Source organism: Acanthochromis polyacanthus, chromosome 23 (assembly GCF_021347895.1).
Source record: "Acanthochromis polyacanthus isolate Apoly-LR-REF ecotype Palm Island chromosome 23, KAUST_Apoly_ChrSc, whole genome shotgun sequence".
In the NCBI taxonomy this organism is placed as follows: Eukaryota; Metazoa; Chordata; class Actinopteri; family Pomacentridae; genus Acanthochromis; species Acanthochromis polyacanthus.
This window is the reverse complement of record NC_067135.1, coordinates 19,183,031-19,198,868: the sequence shown is the minus strand read 5'-3', so window position 1 is coordinate 19,198,868 and position 15,838 is coordinate 19,183,031. Positions and strand designations below refer to the sequence as shown.

General features: G+C 41.5%; 1 protein-coding gene across 1 annotated transcript in view; it reads left to right on the top strand.

Moving 5' to 3' along the window:
- The window catches only part of hdlbpb (high density lipoprotein binding protein b), a 29,521-nt gene extending 15,834 nt beyond the window's left edge, over window positions 1-13,687 (top strand). The window contains exons 12-28 of the mRNA XM_022210220.2: window positions 570-709; window positions 794-898; window positions 1,007-1,120; window positions 1,215-1,301; window positions 1,434-1,565; window positions 3,427-3,645; window positions 3,799-4,020; window positions 4,929-5,147; window positions 5,497-5,638; window positions 5,872-5,999; window positions 6,097-6,201; window positions 6,395-6,529; window positions 7,996-8,139; window positions 8,335-8,514; window positions 8,616-8,732; window positions 10,562-10,720; window positions 11,613-13,687. Of these exons, the coding sequence (XP_022065912.2) occupies window positions 570-709; window positions 794-898; window positions 1,007-1,120; window positions 1,215-1,301; window positions 1,434-1,565; window positions 3,427-3,645; window positions 3,799-4,020; window positions 4,929-5,147; window positions 5,497-5,638; window positions 5,872-5,999; window positions 6,097-6,201; window positions 6,395-6,529; window positions 7,996-8,139; window positions 8,335-8,514; window positions 8,616-8,732; window positions 10,562-10,720; window positions 11,613-11,705 (2,441 nt within the window). The 3' untranslated portion in view covers window positions 11,706-13,687. The remainder of the gene's footprint in view (window positions 1-569; window positions 710-793; window positions 899-1,006; window positions 1,121-1,214; window positions 1,302-1,433; window positions 1,566-3,426; window positions 3,646-3,798; window positions 4,021-4,928; window positions 5,148-5,496; window positions 5,639-5,871; window positions 6,000-6,096; window positions 6,202-6,394; window positions 6,530-7,995; window positions 8,140-8,334; window positions 8,515-8,615; window positions 8,733-10,561; window positions 10,721-11,612) is intronic.
- The last annotated feature ends 2,151 nt before the right edge of the window (window positions 13,688-15,838 follow it).

Genomic DNA, 15,838 nt, shown 5'->3' with positions numbered 1-15,838 from the left:
CTTGTGCGGTTATGTTAGCACATGAATAAAAGTGTGAGTTTTCATGGAAAACATGACATTGTTTAGGTGACCTCCAACCTGACTGTTTCATCAGACATTATACTCTGCTATTTTGCTGTTTTTATTTGAGCTTCCTATAGACTCATTTTAGCCACTTTTCTTTTATGCAGCTTGAGCAAAAAGCGCCGCTAAATAAGTTGTTTGACCAAGGACAAAATGGTGAATGGCAGGTTAAGAGCCCCTGCATCAGATTCAGGCCCCAATAAACATGTTATTAGTGGTGATGCTTTAAGTACCTCAGCTAAGAAGTTTGTGTTTCAGTGGCACTGCACATGCGTGTGTGAACATTTTGACATGCTTTTCCTCCATGAAAACTAGTCAGTGTTGTATTACAGAGCCCAGACGCTGTGCTTTTTTTGTAAGATGAACCTGCTACAATCTGATGTTCAACCTTTTTGGGGTGAAATTCTGTCCCAGCTTTGAATATGCAAGCCTTCCTCACTTTCTTTTTACTTTTCTGCCACACCTTTCTTCCCTTCTTGCTTTCATCTTCTAAACTTTCCATACAGTCAATAGGATCAAGGAGCAGTACAAAGTGTCAGTAAGAATCCCTCAAGACTCAGAGAGAAGTGGTTTGGTCCGGATTGAAGGAGACCCTAAAGGAGTGCAGCTGGCACGCAGAGAGCTCATCGAGATGGTCCAGAGAATGGTGAGAGCACGGCCCAAGTTTTCATTGGTTCATTCATTCATTTCATCAGACTCATTTCATCAGACACATTCTTCCTGTTTCCAGGAAAACGAGCGCACCAAAGACCTGATTGTGGAGCAGAAGTTTCATCGGACAATCATTGGGCAGAAAGGAGAAAAGATCAAAGAAGTTCGAGACAAATTTCCTGAGGTGAACGTTCTATCTCACCAGGCACTTTATCTTGCCTTGTCATCACTCTAATTAGTTTTGATTCAGCTGTAATTTAATTTGGTGACTAATATCTCATTGGCTTTTTAGGTCATTATCAATTTCCCTGATCCATCACAGAAGAGTGACATTGTCCAGCTGAGAGGGCCCAAGAACGAGGTGGAGAAATGTGCCAAGTTTCTCCAGAAAATCATTGCAGACTTGGTATAACCCACTTTTTTTTTTTCAAATCTTTGACTTTTGGCTCGTCTCTCTCTCTCCTTACATTTGTTTCACATTTGCTTCCTTTCTTTTGTAGATTGAGAATAGCTTCTCGCTTTCCGTTCCCATCTTTAAGCAGTTTCACAAGAACATAATTGGTAAGGGAGGCGCCAACATCAAAAAGGTGAGACTTTTTAGGGTTCTTGGGGGAAAGAAATTGACTGCAATTGCTTCAAAAGATTAGATCACACTGTTGTCAGAAAAATGTTACAGTATGTGTTGGACAGAAGATAATAACAGATGTGTGTGCCACCAGATCCGCGAAGAGACAAACACCAAGATCGACCTGCCAACAGAGAACAGCAACTCTGAGATGATTGTAATCACAGGCAAGAAGAGCAATTGTGAAGCAGCCAGAGATCGAATCCTTGCCATCCAGAGAGAGCTGGTGAGACAACGAAGACATCAGATTGTTTTCTCATTTGTTGTGGCTGCAGGATTTTGAGGGAGAAACAGACTAATTTATTTTCTATTTACTGTCCCTCTTGATTCCCACAAATGTCTAAAACCTACTGAACAGCTTTATGAAAAAGTCAGCAAGGTGTTTGACAAAAAGCCACAGTCATTTCATCATTGTGCAATCTTAAAGAAATTCCTAAGGCTGGAGAATTTCATATCATTTAGAAGTGCTGGCTTGATATGCAAGTCTGTGAATGGGATTGCCCCACCGCCCATGAGGGATTTTATCAAAAAGAGAAATGATATTACTAATGCAAGGTCAGCCACCGGGGGGTTGTGAAGTTAAATTTAGAAAGTCCTCCTCTGCACAGAATGCCTTATTTATTAAAGGTTGCACAAACTGGAATACTTCCTCTATCGCTATCAGAGAAAGCTCACCTTTGTCAGTTTTAATATACAGTATAAGGTATGGCTGATTAACAATCAAGCTTATGACAGACTCTGTCTAGAAAGCACTTTACTAAAATAATAACACTTTAGGGTAGATTTATCCCAGCCAGAATTAATTTATCATCATTGTCTTTGTTTTACTATGTTGTTTTTATACGTCTCTAACCCTGTATGTTTTTCATTTATGTTTGGGACAACGGATGGAAATGATCCTTTACGTTCATTGTTATACACTGTCCCATCCAAGTGAATAAAGACGTGAAATGAAATGACTAAACACATCAAAAGATTTGTGTGGCAATATCATGATATCTAGCAATAAAATTCAAAATACATCGGTTTTATAGTGTGTAGTCTAATCCAGTAAACATGAGATGGATTTATAGTTAGAATACATTTTGACAAGAAAAACTTTTGCTTTCACTCAGATTTTCAAAAGCTTCTTATGTTGTTCTACAAATGATATAAATGAGAGAATTGTCATCACATGGTGGGACAAGACTGAGATCATGTGATGATTGCTATTTCTGTTGAGAAAGCCTCCCACACTAGCCTAGCCGCGCTAGACAACCCACGGCAACGAATTTAATTCTCTACCAGGGTGGGTCTAGTTACCCTCCATAAGGCTCGAGGCTGGATTCTCCTAAAACTGGCCGGACCAATCACCATGAAGTGTAGAGTCAGAAGGCGGGCGTAACTAAGTGACGACAGAGGCGTGACGATTCTGACAGAAACAACCGGCGCACAATAAACAGTTATCTTTCGACTCGGCTTTGGCCACAGCCCTTAAAGATTTGAAGCTAAAATTCAACTTGAAAGATAAACAAAGGACGGCACTGAAGTGTTTCATTGAGAAGAAAGACGTATTTGGACTTATGCCGACGGGATATGGCAAATCCTTAATATACCAGTTGGCTCCGCGGCTCCACTGGTTGGGAAGCTAATGGGACTTAGCCACAATCCGCCGGTGCTCTCGGAACTACGTCAGCCTATTCGTTGCGCTGATTGGTTGTATACCTACCCAATTGCTGCAGAGGGATTTGATAGACAACCTTTTAGCCCGCCTCCCTCCCTGTCGAGCTTCCCTAGACCCTTGTGCCATCAGAAACATGGGTATAGCGTGGCTAGGCTACTCCCACACATCCCATCATTTCAAAACTCCTGGTATAAGATACGACTATTTATCCCAGAGAGCTAGGAATGGGACTTGGAACCCACATGGTATACAGGCGTTCTACCACTGAAACACCGAGAAATTGTCCCACAATACCATATTAAAAAGCAATACATGGGCATTAAGCGAGGATTTTTTGCTGCTTATCTACTTTGACTGTATATAGATATATGTTCTTCATCTCCAGACTCTATTAAACTCGGTCTATCTTACTTCGTCCCTCCAGGCCAACATTAAAGAGACCGAGGTCACCATCCCAGCCAAGTTGCACAACTCTCTGATCGGCTCCAAAGGCTGCCTTGTGCGCTCCATCATGGAAGACTGCGGCGGTGTCCACATCCATTTCCCCTCTGAGGGCTCCGGCTCAGACAAGGTCACCATCAGAGGGCCTGTTGGTGAGGTAGAGAAAGCCAAGAAACAGCTGCTGCAGCTGGCTGAAGAGAAGGTGAGGAAAGAAAGCTGTAAAGAATGGTTTGTGTGTGGTCTCAAGGAGTGAATGTACTGGATTGGAAAGTGAGTTGTGAAAGGTTCAAATATAAATCCTTTTCTGATCTTCTCTCTTGTCTCTTTGCACTTCCTCCTTTCTTGCCCTTTTCAGCAAGTCAACAACTTTACAGCTGAGCTGCAGGCCAAACCGGAGTACCATAAATTCTTAATTGGTCGTGGTGGCGCCAATATTCGTCGTGTGCGAGACAGGACGGGGGCCCGCATCATCTTCCCCTCACCTGATGACACAGAGCAGGAACTGATCACCATTGTAGGGAAAGAGGAAGCTGTGCGTCAGGCCCAAAGAGAGCTGGAGAGTTTGGTCAAAAACTTGGTAACTACCTCCACACTGCATATGCTTTGCCTTTAATAACGCTGCAATTTAATTTACTGTTAGCATCTTGAGTATTGATTTGTTTTGTTGCTTTTATCAACTGTTGTTGCTTTGATTAGGATTTTAATAGAGTTTTTTGTACTAAGCCAGCAAAAGACTGTTCCTAAATGGGTAAATATGAAACGTAAGAATGGGTTTGACACACACAAATTCGAAGATCATTTTTCTAGCTTATTTATTGGATGTGTTTGAAGGAACGATAACAGTCCTGCATTGACAAGAATCTGTAGTCAACCTGGGGTGAGAAACACTGTAGATGCACCTTAAGTTACTGAGCCAGAAACCCTGAGAGCAAACAGCAGGCCGCTGAGCACTTTAGAGGCAAAGTTAGGCATGTATTCAATAAAGAAGCAATTTTTTGGGGCCTTTTTGCAGCTTTTATTTGACAGTCATAGTGAGAGGAAGACAGGAAAGTGAGGAAAAGAATGGGGCAATGACCTGCAGCAAAGGGCCATGGGCGGGAATCCAACCCATGGCCGCTGCATGAGGGCTATAGGACAAGTTTATGGGTCACCTGTTGAGCTTCCTGGGTGGCCCAAATGAGCAAATGTAATTACATTAAACAAAGAACAATACAAGAACATGGCATTGGTGACATAAGTTTCCTGTTCGAAGATGGAATTCATCAATGATACTGTATATCGTCACCATTTTATTGTTTCTAAAAAATGTTTGGTTGGAGGCTGAGGTGAAGCTACTTTACTTCCAAACTCTGTTATCAGTCATTATTCCTAAAATTTAACTTCTTAGTTTCTATCAGGGGCAGGACCCCTGAAGAATCCCCTTTCTCTATTAAATACACCCCTCTGACTACATTCTTGTTGTCCTCTTTTTTTTTTTTTCTCCAGGATGACGTGGTGGAAGACAGCATGGTGGTAGATGGTCGCCATCATCGCCACTTTGTGTGCCGGAGAGGCCAGGTGCTGCGGGAGCTGGCGGAGGAATATGGCGGTGTGGCTGTGAGCTTCCCTCGCACTGGAGCCAACAGCCAGCGGGTTACTCTGAAGGGAGCGAAGGACTGTGTCGAGGCGGCAAAGAAACGCATCCAGGAGATTATTGAAGACCTGGTAAGACACAGAAAAGGATTTTTGCTCTGATACAGAATGTCTGTTGTCAGGTCAAAGCTAAATTAAAGTATAAAAATCGAATTATTGTGAAAGACACAGAAATGCTTCCGGTTGTAGCTGCAAAATCTAAACTTAAAAGAATCAGATAAAGGTGTTGTGCTGTTTTTAAGGGCCCTACATGAAAAATAGTGCTTACTGGGAAAACAAACAAACCTTCCAGACACTTTGGTAACTAGCTGACCCTCATTTATGTTATGCGCAATGATTTTACTTCAAGAAATGATGCAAGTAATCCTCCTGAATCGTATTTCTGTTGCCGCCTCTCTTCTTCTTCGCCTGTCTCGCACAGGAGTCCCAGGTGAGCGTGGAGGTTGCCATACCTCAGCGGTATCACCGCGCCATCATGGGGCCTAAAGGCTGCCGCATTCAGCAGATCACCAGGGAGCACGAGGTCCAAATCAAGTTCCCCGAGAGAGACGACAGTGCTTCAGGTCAGAAACACAACATGTACAGGATGGATACCTGCAGCTGTCAAACTGCTGCTGATCACTTGTTGCTACTACAAAGTGGGTTTGTTATTGATCGCTGTTTATTTAGATTATTAAAACTTTCTCAGGTTTATCTTCTTGGCAGCTCCTTTAGCAGGATAATATTTGATATTACTCGTGTGAAAGACACAATGGAATGAATGATTTGATTCTGTTTTCTGTGGGGAATTTTGCAGGTCAGGAGGCCTCACCGCAGGAAAACGGAGAGGTCAGTCCAGAGGCGGAGTTTGTCCCCCGCAAGTGTGACATCATCAGCATTTCAGGACGGGCAGAGAAGTGTGAACAGGCTAAAGCTGCACTGTTGGTAAGCGCAATTTTAGTGCATTCGAGGCTGCTGCTGTTGGTGCTTTTGATCTCCTGTCACTCCTCTGATCTCCTGCTGTCGCTGCCTCCTCCTTCAGGCGTTGGTGCCCATAACGGAGGACGTCGAGGTGTCTTATGAGCTGCATCGCTATATCATTGGTCAGAAGGGCAGTGGAATCAGGAAGATGATGGAAGAGTATGAGGTTAGGCGACACAGTAGTTCTCTGGTGCCACCTTCTGGCCAAGTTGTATCTCTTTCATGTTTGTTTTGCGTTAGTTCTGTGATCCACAAGCTGTTTTAAGCATCCGTACTGCAGATGCAACTTGCTACAAAATTTGAAAGTGAAAATAAGGAAACATCAGAAAAGGAGTTTTGTGTGTTTTCTCCTTGTGCAGGTGAACATCTGGGTGCCGCAGCCAGAGAAGCAGCTGGATGTGATCAAGGTGACGGGCCTGGTCGCCAACGTGGAGCGAGCCAAACAGGGTCTGCTGGAGAGGGTGAAAGAGCTGCAGGCTGAGCAGGAGGACAGGGTACAGACACACACTTCACTGGATGTAGTCATGTTAATGTTGCAGTCAGTTTTCTGCACATCTTGGCTGATTTTGTGTCTTTTTATTTACTGTTACTTGCTTACTGGAGTGACAGAATTTCAGCCAACTCTTCTGATGTATTTGTTGTGAATCTAGCCAATTTTATTTTTATAGCCCTGTTTTAAAAATTTGCCTTGAGCCTCACAGCAGGGGGGTCAAACTCATTCTAGTTCAGGGGCCACATTCAGCCCAGTTTGATTCCAAGTGGGCCGGACCAGTAAAATCACAGCATCATAACCTATAAATAACCACAACTCGTAATGTTTCCTTTGTTTTAGTGCACAAAAAAAACGTTAATTCTGAAATTTCTCACATTTAAGGAACTATCTTTTCACAAAACATCATGAACAACCTGAAATCTCTTAAGAAAATTAAGTTTACTTTCAAAAACGTTGTGACTCAGTTTATCATTTACTCAATACAACTTCCAGATCACAAAAGCTCAAAACATTCAGTCTGTTATCTGGAACTACTTCACTTTATGATCAAAACAACAAACGTCAGCCAAAAAAAAAAAAGGAAAAAGCAAGACAAAATACGACAAAAATGAGACACAAAATGACAAAAAAGATTGGACAAATGACACAAGTGAGAACGGAAATGACAAAAATGTGACAAAAAAACAACAAATAAAGGGAAGCGCAAAAGAACAAGACAAAAAAACATAAGCCAGACAAAAAGGAAACATAAAGCCACAAAAACGTCAGACAAAAAAAACAACAAAAATAAGACAAAACACTACAAAAATGAGATGCAAAATGTTACAAAAACAGAACACAAAACGACAAAAGAACAACATGGTATTTTAATTTTTGATCAAAACAACTTGTCAAGGTCTGGAAATCATTTTAAATTAGTAGTTTTACGAATTTCCAATACACTTTGAGGGCCGGATTGGACCCTGTGGTGGGCCGCTTCTGGCCTGCAGTTTGACACCCCTGTGTTACAGTATATACGTTTGTGACAACCATGGACCCATCATTTGGAAAAGAAAGAACTCCCCCAAAATCCTTTGAGGTCAGACAAAAATTAAGGAAACCTCTAGAGGACCACAGTACGGAGCAACAAGCACATTCTCAGCATACACATTTGGAATTACAGAAAACTTTAGGTTGTTCATTGAGTCCCACTGGACACTAATTATTATGAAATGTAATTTTCCAGTAAGGTACATGACAGTTCATAAACTTAAAAAGTGTTTTATCTGCGAAGCAAAAAGTAAAGTTTCGTTTTTAAGGTCAAAGGAGCACCATGCTCATGATCATGTTGCCATCTCCACAACTCATTTCTGGATTTTCTGAGTATGAAAACTTGAGCATTTATTTTTTATTCCTTTCCAGACAGAACATATAATCATCATAAAGTAGCGTGCCATGCGTAATGGAATTTGTGTCTGCTTCTTTCAGGCCCTGCGCAGTTTTAAGGTGACCATGTCTGTAGATCCAAAGTTTCATCCCAAGATTATTGGTCGCAAAGGAGCAGTCATCTCTCAGATCAGAAAAGACCACGATGTCAGCATCCAGTTCCCAGACAAAGGAGACGAGCAGCAGGTGTGTGTTTTACATAGTTTTTGCCTCGTAATTTATAATTTGGTTTGTTTGTTTTGCCTCTTGTATAACAGAATCTTCATTGCTCTCTTGTCTAAACCAAATCCTTTACTTCCGTCTTATCCTCTAATTCTTTCAACTCAATCCCCGTTGTTAATGTTCTGTCCTTGTCCTTCCAACCCGTGCTTCCTATCGCAGGATGTGATTGCGATCTCTGGTTATGAGCGCAACGTGGAGGAGGCGCGTCAGGCCATCCAGCAGCTTGTGGCCGAGCTGCAGGAGATGGTGAGCCAAGACGTTCACCTGGACCCGAGGACCCACGCTCGCATCATTGGTGCCCGAGGCAAAGCCATCCGCAAGCTGATGGAGGAGTTCAAGGTTTGACACGACACACATTCATAATTAATAACTTAAGATGAATGAGGTAATGTACGCAGTTGATGTTCACATGTTGGCATCGCTCCTCTTCTGGTTGCCAGGTGGATATCCGGTTCCCTCAGCCAGGCTCTGACGAACCCGACAAAGTGACGGTGACGGGCCTTCCTGAGACTGTTGACAACGCCATCGATCACCTGCTCAATCTGGAAGAGGAATATGTGAGTTCACGCTGTTGGAAACTAGCCAACGATGCCCTTACAGCAAGTTGTCCTCGTACGTTAAGCTTCTAGATTAGCATTAGCAGCTTACTGCACGACAACACCACAGAGTCAGGCCTCAGTATTACGACACAAGTAGAATTCGGTGTGGTGTACTGCATCATGTTTTACAGATATTCAACCATTTGTTCATATAAATGACTACAATATTAAGGAAACATAAAAAGAAAGACATAATTCCTCACTACACAATGGTGATGTTTTTGAAGTATATTACTTTATTTAAATGTGTTTCTGTTTTATTACTCCACCAAGGAACGCGGTGGAGTTATGTGATGATCTGCGTTGGTTTGTCTGTCTGTTAGCAACGTTATTAAAGAAACAGAAATATGGATTTGGATCAAATTGGCAGTGATGCAGCTTATAGTCTGGATCCACGGATTTGTTCAAGATCTCTGCATCGTTGCATAATAGCAGCATGGCATCAGTGTAACCATGACAACAAGTGAACGCTAAATGAACTGCCAGCTGACGATGACATGATCCTACTACAAATCGACAACTGTGGATTTATCGGGAATCATACAACCACTGAGCAGCATTGGCGGAGTACTGCGCTCCCCGAGTGCTTTTCTTTATATTTTAAGTCTTTTATGCCTTATGATAAGCTGTTACATCCTACCAGTTCTAATGTACGGATGTGAATCATGGAGCATAAATAATAAAATGTCAAACAAAATTGCTGCAACAGAGATGTGGTTTTACTGACACATGCTGCGTATAACTTCAACAGATAGAATTACCAATGAAGACATTTTAAAAGCCCTAAACACAAATTATACACTACTGAACAAAATTAAGAAACGGCAAGCAACATTTTTTGGAGACATCTTAAGGAAGGAGACCCTGAAATATATCGTCACAACTGGAAAAATTAACGGGAAGAGAGGACGAGGCAGACGGAGAATGAAAATGATAGATGGACTTACATCATGGCTGCACATGGAACGGGCAACAGTCACAATTCAGAGAGCAAAAGATCAGAGCAGCTGGAGAGAAATGATCGCCTACACTGAATGGCATGGCACTTGGATTGATTGATGGCTTATGAAACTAGAAAATCACTCAGAGAGGGCAGTACTCCGCCAAGGCTGTTCATTCCACCATGTGCCATTGTCAGAAATGCAGCATTTTTTTTTAGACATGCAACATTTGTTTATTAGTTATTGATGATCAGAAATTCTGGCAACATAGACTTTTACCATTTAATATAGATGTACCCACAAACAAAATGACCTTGCGCTGTGCACAGGCATGTACGGACACCGAATCGCATGACCTAAATTTGTAGCTGGCGGCGGGAATTGATGGGATTCGGAAACACCTCCACAATTTAATCAATTGTTCTTTGTTTCAGTTCCAATGGAGAAGTCCTGATATTTCCAAAGCGGTGGATTTGTAGTAGGATCACAATCATGTGATCATCAGCAGGCAGCTGTTCATTTGTTGTCATAGTTACAGTGATGTCGTGTGATTGTCTCGCAATGATACAGAAATCTTGAACAAAAATCTAATCACCTGTGTCATTTCTGACCTTCCCTGAAAATTTCATCCAAATCCGTTGCTGAACAAGGCTATTTTTCTTTCTTGTAACACCTTCTCTACAATGATTACCGACTACTTACTACAGTGAAATCTGCAGGGTGATTACAGATGGTTATGAATATGCCCACAGTATCTTAGCCTGGATCAGAATGAACGCTGACACATCAAACACATACAAACCAGGAGCTGTTTTCTCTTCTCCACCCTCCAACGCTGTCTCTCAGATGCTCAGTGTAACGGAGACGGAGACCTTGGCAGCGTACATGAAGCCTCCGTCTCGCTATGGAGGGGGAGGCGGAGCAGGAGGAGTGGACGATAGCAGCGGGGGTCCAGCTAAGGGCTTTGTAGTGCGGGACGCCCCCTGGAACGCAGCAGGAAACAAGGTGGGATGCGCTCGTTGGTTGCGCTCATTTACGAAGTGAAGTTAGCATTAGGGACAACATTTCGGTGTAAATGAATGGATTGTTTTGTTGATTTTGGCTTTTTGAATCTGTTGAAATGAGGACGTTGAGATGATGGGGGATTTTAAATGTGGACTGAGGAAAGAGAAAGATGCACATCAGACCCCTGCCACTCTTCTCAGTTTGTGTATCTTCAATTCCTTTGCTCCTCTTCTCACATCCTAGATCCTCCTACATGAGATATGAGCAGAGGATGCAAAGGAGACAGAAAGATTGAATTTCACTGATTTGTGCTTAAATTGATTGATGTAATCTCATATTACATGGGATGTATTTTAGCCTGGAAGGGTATATTCTGGGCTAGGCTATTTCAACCACCTGGGTTAAGCTAAAGTATACGGGGTTTAATCTGGCCTGTTACACACAGATCAAATTCATCTTAGTTTACGCACAAATCAAAGACAATACAAAGAAATATTATACTGAAATCTGTTGTACAGAAACAATTGAAAGCAACACCAGCTAATGCGGGTGTTCTTTCATAATGTTTTGATGACATTTTCTTAGTTTCCACTTCAGTTTTTCCTTTGATTTGAACTTTGTTAATTGTAATTAGCTCAAAGACATTCTAGTTATGTTCTTTCATAGTGATTTGCCTGCTGAGGATCCCTCTTTGTAAAAAAGAAACAAAATATCTTAATTTCAAGCTTAACATGCTTGATCTTTATGTGTCAGCGGGTATAAACTGGCTTAAGAGGGGTCTACTTTTGCCGGGGGGTGGGGTTATCTGGTGTGTTTCATCGGGTCAGGAGAGAGTTGGGGAGGTGGCTCAAAATGGAGAAATGAGAAGAACTCTTGTGTTTGTTTGTTCCAGGCTCCAGACATGAGCAGTGCTGAGGATTTCCCCACATTTGGGACAGGCGTGGCCCCGAAGCAAGCGTCTGCATGGGGCCCCAAGAAGTTCTGAAGCTACTCATCTGAAAAGGAAAAAAAGAGACTTCTGTAAAGTAGATGATGAGAGAGGAAACAAATCTCTTATGAAATTGCTGCTCGCCTTCCTCCTCCTCCTCCTCTTCCTCTCTTTAGTGACCTTCCTATTGTCTCTCTTTCTCTGTAAAGCCCTGCTGTTCTCCTTCAACCAGCCACAATGAATTCTGGGAGAACTATTTCTTCTTTATCCCTTATCCGTCTCTCTTCTTAGTACCTCCACGTCCTCCTTCCTGCGAGAGAAAAACCTGAACGTTGAGCGCTCTCCTCATTGTCCTGCTTTGCCTCTCGGTTGCACCACCCCGGCCAGTCTTGCTGAAACATTTCAAAAAAACTTTCTTTTTTTTTCCACTCGCAACTGCCAAACTCTCCCTTCAGAATTAAATAGACCCTCCAGAAAAACGCGGGCTAAAATCCTTGATTATGCGAATAAATATGCGGGGTTTTTATGCCATTTTATGCGGGGAAATTGCAGAAAGTTGCAAAGTGTGCGAATAGTTGTGAAATATGCACAAATATGCGCGATTCACCTGCAGTCTGTCCGCGGAGTGATGTGTCCTCTAATCAGACACTGGGACTACTGCGGGGTTACTGGACTGACAGCCAGTGCTTTAGGAGGGGGAGAAGCTCACAGCAGCACCTGCTGCTTGTTGAGGACAGTAACTGCAGAATGATCCGAGTTTTCCTGTCAGTCTCCAAAACGGCAGAAAAAGTCGCTAGATTTGTGGCTAGTCGCTTTTGACAAAAAAAGTCGCTAGGACACTTTGGAAAGTCGCTAGATTTAGCGAGAAAGTCGCTAAGTTGGCAACACTGTTACCGCGCTCCGCATCAGCTCGTGCTTCTAGTGTGTGTGTGAATGCGCGAACTGATGACGTCAGGCCGGGCGTCACATAAAAACTCACAACTCCATTTATATTGGTTATGATAGTTTTCTCATTTTATGCGGAAATTGTAAAATCAAGTGGGACCCGCATATTTCTCTTTTCTTTTTTTTTTTTTTTGTGGAAATGTAAGATTCTTGTGGGGATTATGCGGCCTTTTGGGAAATAATTGACCCCCGCATAATCAGCGGCATTTTGGTGATTAATGCGGGAATTCATGCGATCGCATCATCGCGTTTTTCTGCAGGGTCTAATTAAAGCGTCACCTCACTGCAGTACATAAAGAAATGTTACCGCTTAGTGGGAGAATTGGAGTCAGAGAGCACCAGGAAATAGTCAGAGATTTCTGAAGCGAGACGCTTTTCGGAGCATGGGGGCCGTGTGTCCAAGTTAAGCCTAGTTTGGATTTCTAAGCTAACAGAGAAGAGAGGAGTCCGTTTTATAGAGCAAGAAGAGTTTGTAAACTACTACATCTTTTAAGATTCTTTTCCTGAAGAAGGTTTCTTGTTGGCTCACCTTTCCAGTCACTCCTGTGGTGCAACAGGTGAGGCAGTGAGCCATGTGCGTGTTCCGGTGTGTGCGTGTCGGTGGGTTCAGGAGAGGTTTTTTTTTTTCACCCACAAGTGTTTGTAGATCCCTTTTTAATTTATTTCTGAGCTGGGAGCAAAAAAAAAAAAAAACAGCTGCTGTAGTCGACGTTCTTTTTAAATTATGATGACTCAAAAGATGTGGAAGTCCTGCGCCGAGTGTTTGTACTGAAGGTTGTTTTGTCACAACTGTTTATTTATTCAAAAAGGAGCCATTTTATTTGAACTACTGTGACCATGCGTTTTTATAAAAGCACTCATTGTAGCTTGCAACGTTCCGTTCGGGAGTGAATGCTGTACGTCAGGGTTTGGGAACATGTCAACAGTTGCTATGTCTAAGTGTACAAAGAACTTTTCGCTATTTTTTAAACTGTGTGGGATTTTTTTTGTTGTCGGTTTCTGGCATATTTGAAAGACTATGTATGTATGTATGTATGTGTGCGTGCGCGTGGAAGTTAAGATGTATATTTGAATGAAGCTGAACCAAACTTTTACATCGTCTTTGTCCGTTTGTCTCTTCCTCTGAGCTGTTCTCGGAGCTCATTTAGAAGCTCTCAGCTCGCCATTAAAACTTGCTGCTTAAGATCAGATCTCCCCTTCCGAAAAAGAAACTCACTACCAATAGCCGAACTTTGTTTTTCTCTCATACAAGTGCTTCACACGTGTTTCACGATATTTTGTAGCAAATACCTTCGATGCCCCTTACTCCCTTTACCAGTTCTGACACTTAAAATAACGCGTCCTGTTGCTAAATTCTGCAGTTGGCCCAGACTTTAAACAGTTTATCTAAACCTTCCTTGTGCCTGGAGTGTTAAAGGAATAGTTTGGACAAAATGCTTAGTAGCTTTCAATGAGAATTAGATGAGAAGATCAGTCAAAAGAGGCAGTTATCCTAGCATGGAGACTTGGAGGCAGTGGGAGCAAGAGTGGTCACAAACCTGGGACATGCTATCTAAATATGCTAACTAGCTAGACATCTCTCTCGCAGGAGGGAAAAAAATACCCGAAAAGATAACTCATTAACAAGTTGCATCTTTCACAGGATAATTGCTACAGTTAATACTGTCATGAGCGTCATCATCTTTTTGCTGCTGCACTGACTGCTGTAGTGTTCAGGACTTAGAGTTCAGATGCTGAAATACAAAGTTGGACAGTAAGTGCAGAGTGCTGTCTTTTGAATTCATTTTTAACTAAATTTGATCCATTTCAGACAGTCAGACATTTTTTATTTTTCACATTTTTCGAGTCGTTTGGGAAAAGATTTTTATATTTTAGACACATTTCAAATAATTTTGGACAGATCTTGTCTCACTTTGGAGTCTTTTTTTTTTTTTTTTTACAGTTTTCAAGACATTTTGATTTTCTATCATTCTGAGTCATCATGAACATGTTTTGAGTCATTTTGGACAGGTTTTGACCCACTTTGAACACAATTTGAGTCACTTTTGACAGATTATTAGTCATTTAGGACAATTTTCTGTTATTTTTGACATTTTTTGAGTCATTTTGGAAAAGATTTTGATATTTGAAACAAATTTCAAATAATTTTGGACAGATCTTATCTCACTTTGAACACTTTAGTCTCTTTGTTTCAGTTTTCAAGACATTTTGAATGATTTTCTGTCATTATCGGATTTTGAGTCATTTTGGACGAGTTTTGAATCATTTTCAACATAATTTGAGCCATTTTAGACGGCTCATCAGTCATTTAGGACCATTTTATGTTGTTTTTGACATTTTTTGAGTCATTTTGGGAAAAAATTTGATGTTTAACGGAAGTTTTAAATCATTTTGGACAGCTCTCATCTTACTTTGAGTCTCGTTTTTTCAGTTTTCAGGACATTTTGAATGATTTTGAGTCATTATGAACATAATGAATGGACAGATTTAGTTTTTTAAAAATACCGTATCCCAAATCTGTATATTCAGTTCAGTAACTTAAATATAAACTGTAAATTAGTCTTAAAATGTAGTTTTTTTTAAATAACCTTCCACTACCCTGTTCATCCTTTCATTATAACATTTTTTCGCCTGTTCCTGTGACATTTCCAGGTGTTGCTATGTGTATCTCTTCAACTCTGGATGCAGACAGGCTGCTTGTTGCAGAAGCTGGTTCCGGCACTGCTGTTAACTGATCTTCTTCTCTGTCTCAAAAATGTCCAACCTATTCTCTTGAAAAAGGCTGAAGGGCCAAAACAAGCTCAGGACCAGAGTGAACAGCTCTTAAATCAGCAGACATCAGAACAAGAACAACAACAAAAAACTCAGGGTCCAACTTAAAAGTCAGAGCTGGTGCAAAAAAAAAAAAAAAAAAGACTCTTTACTCTTGAAGACAGATTAGTAAATGAAGCCAACTATGCAACCCGACAGGACCATAGAACAGATCACTGTCAGTCTGTCAGTGGTGTGTGACCATACTTGGCTACAGTTTTAGCATCATTACGTTTGTGGGACAGCAAACTAGTCGTGTGTCTAGTTTTAGCTTCCGAACTCTGCATCTTTGAAATCACTTCATGTGTGTTTGTTTCTAAATGGCAGGACAGAGCTGCCCTGGAAGCAGCCAGTATTTCTGTAAAAAGCTATGAAAAATTCCACTATTGGCCTTAATAAGTAATTAGTCCACAGCATTTTGGAAAAGGTGTGAC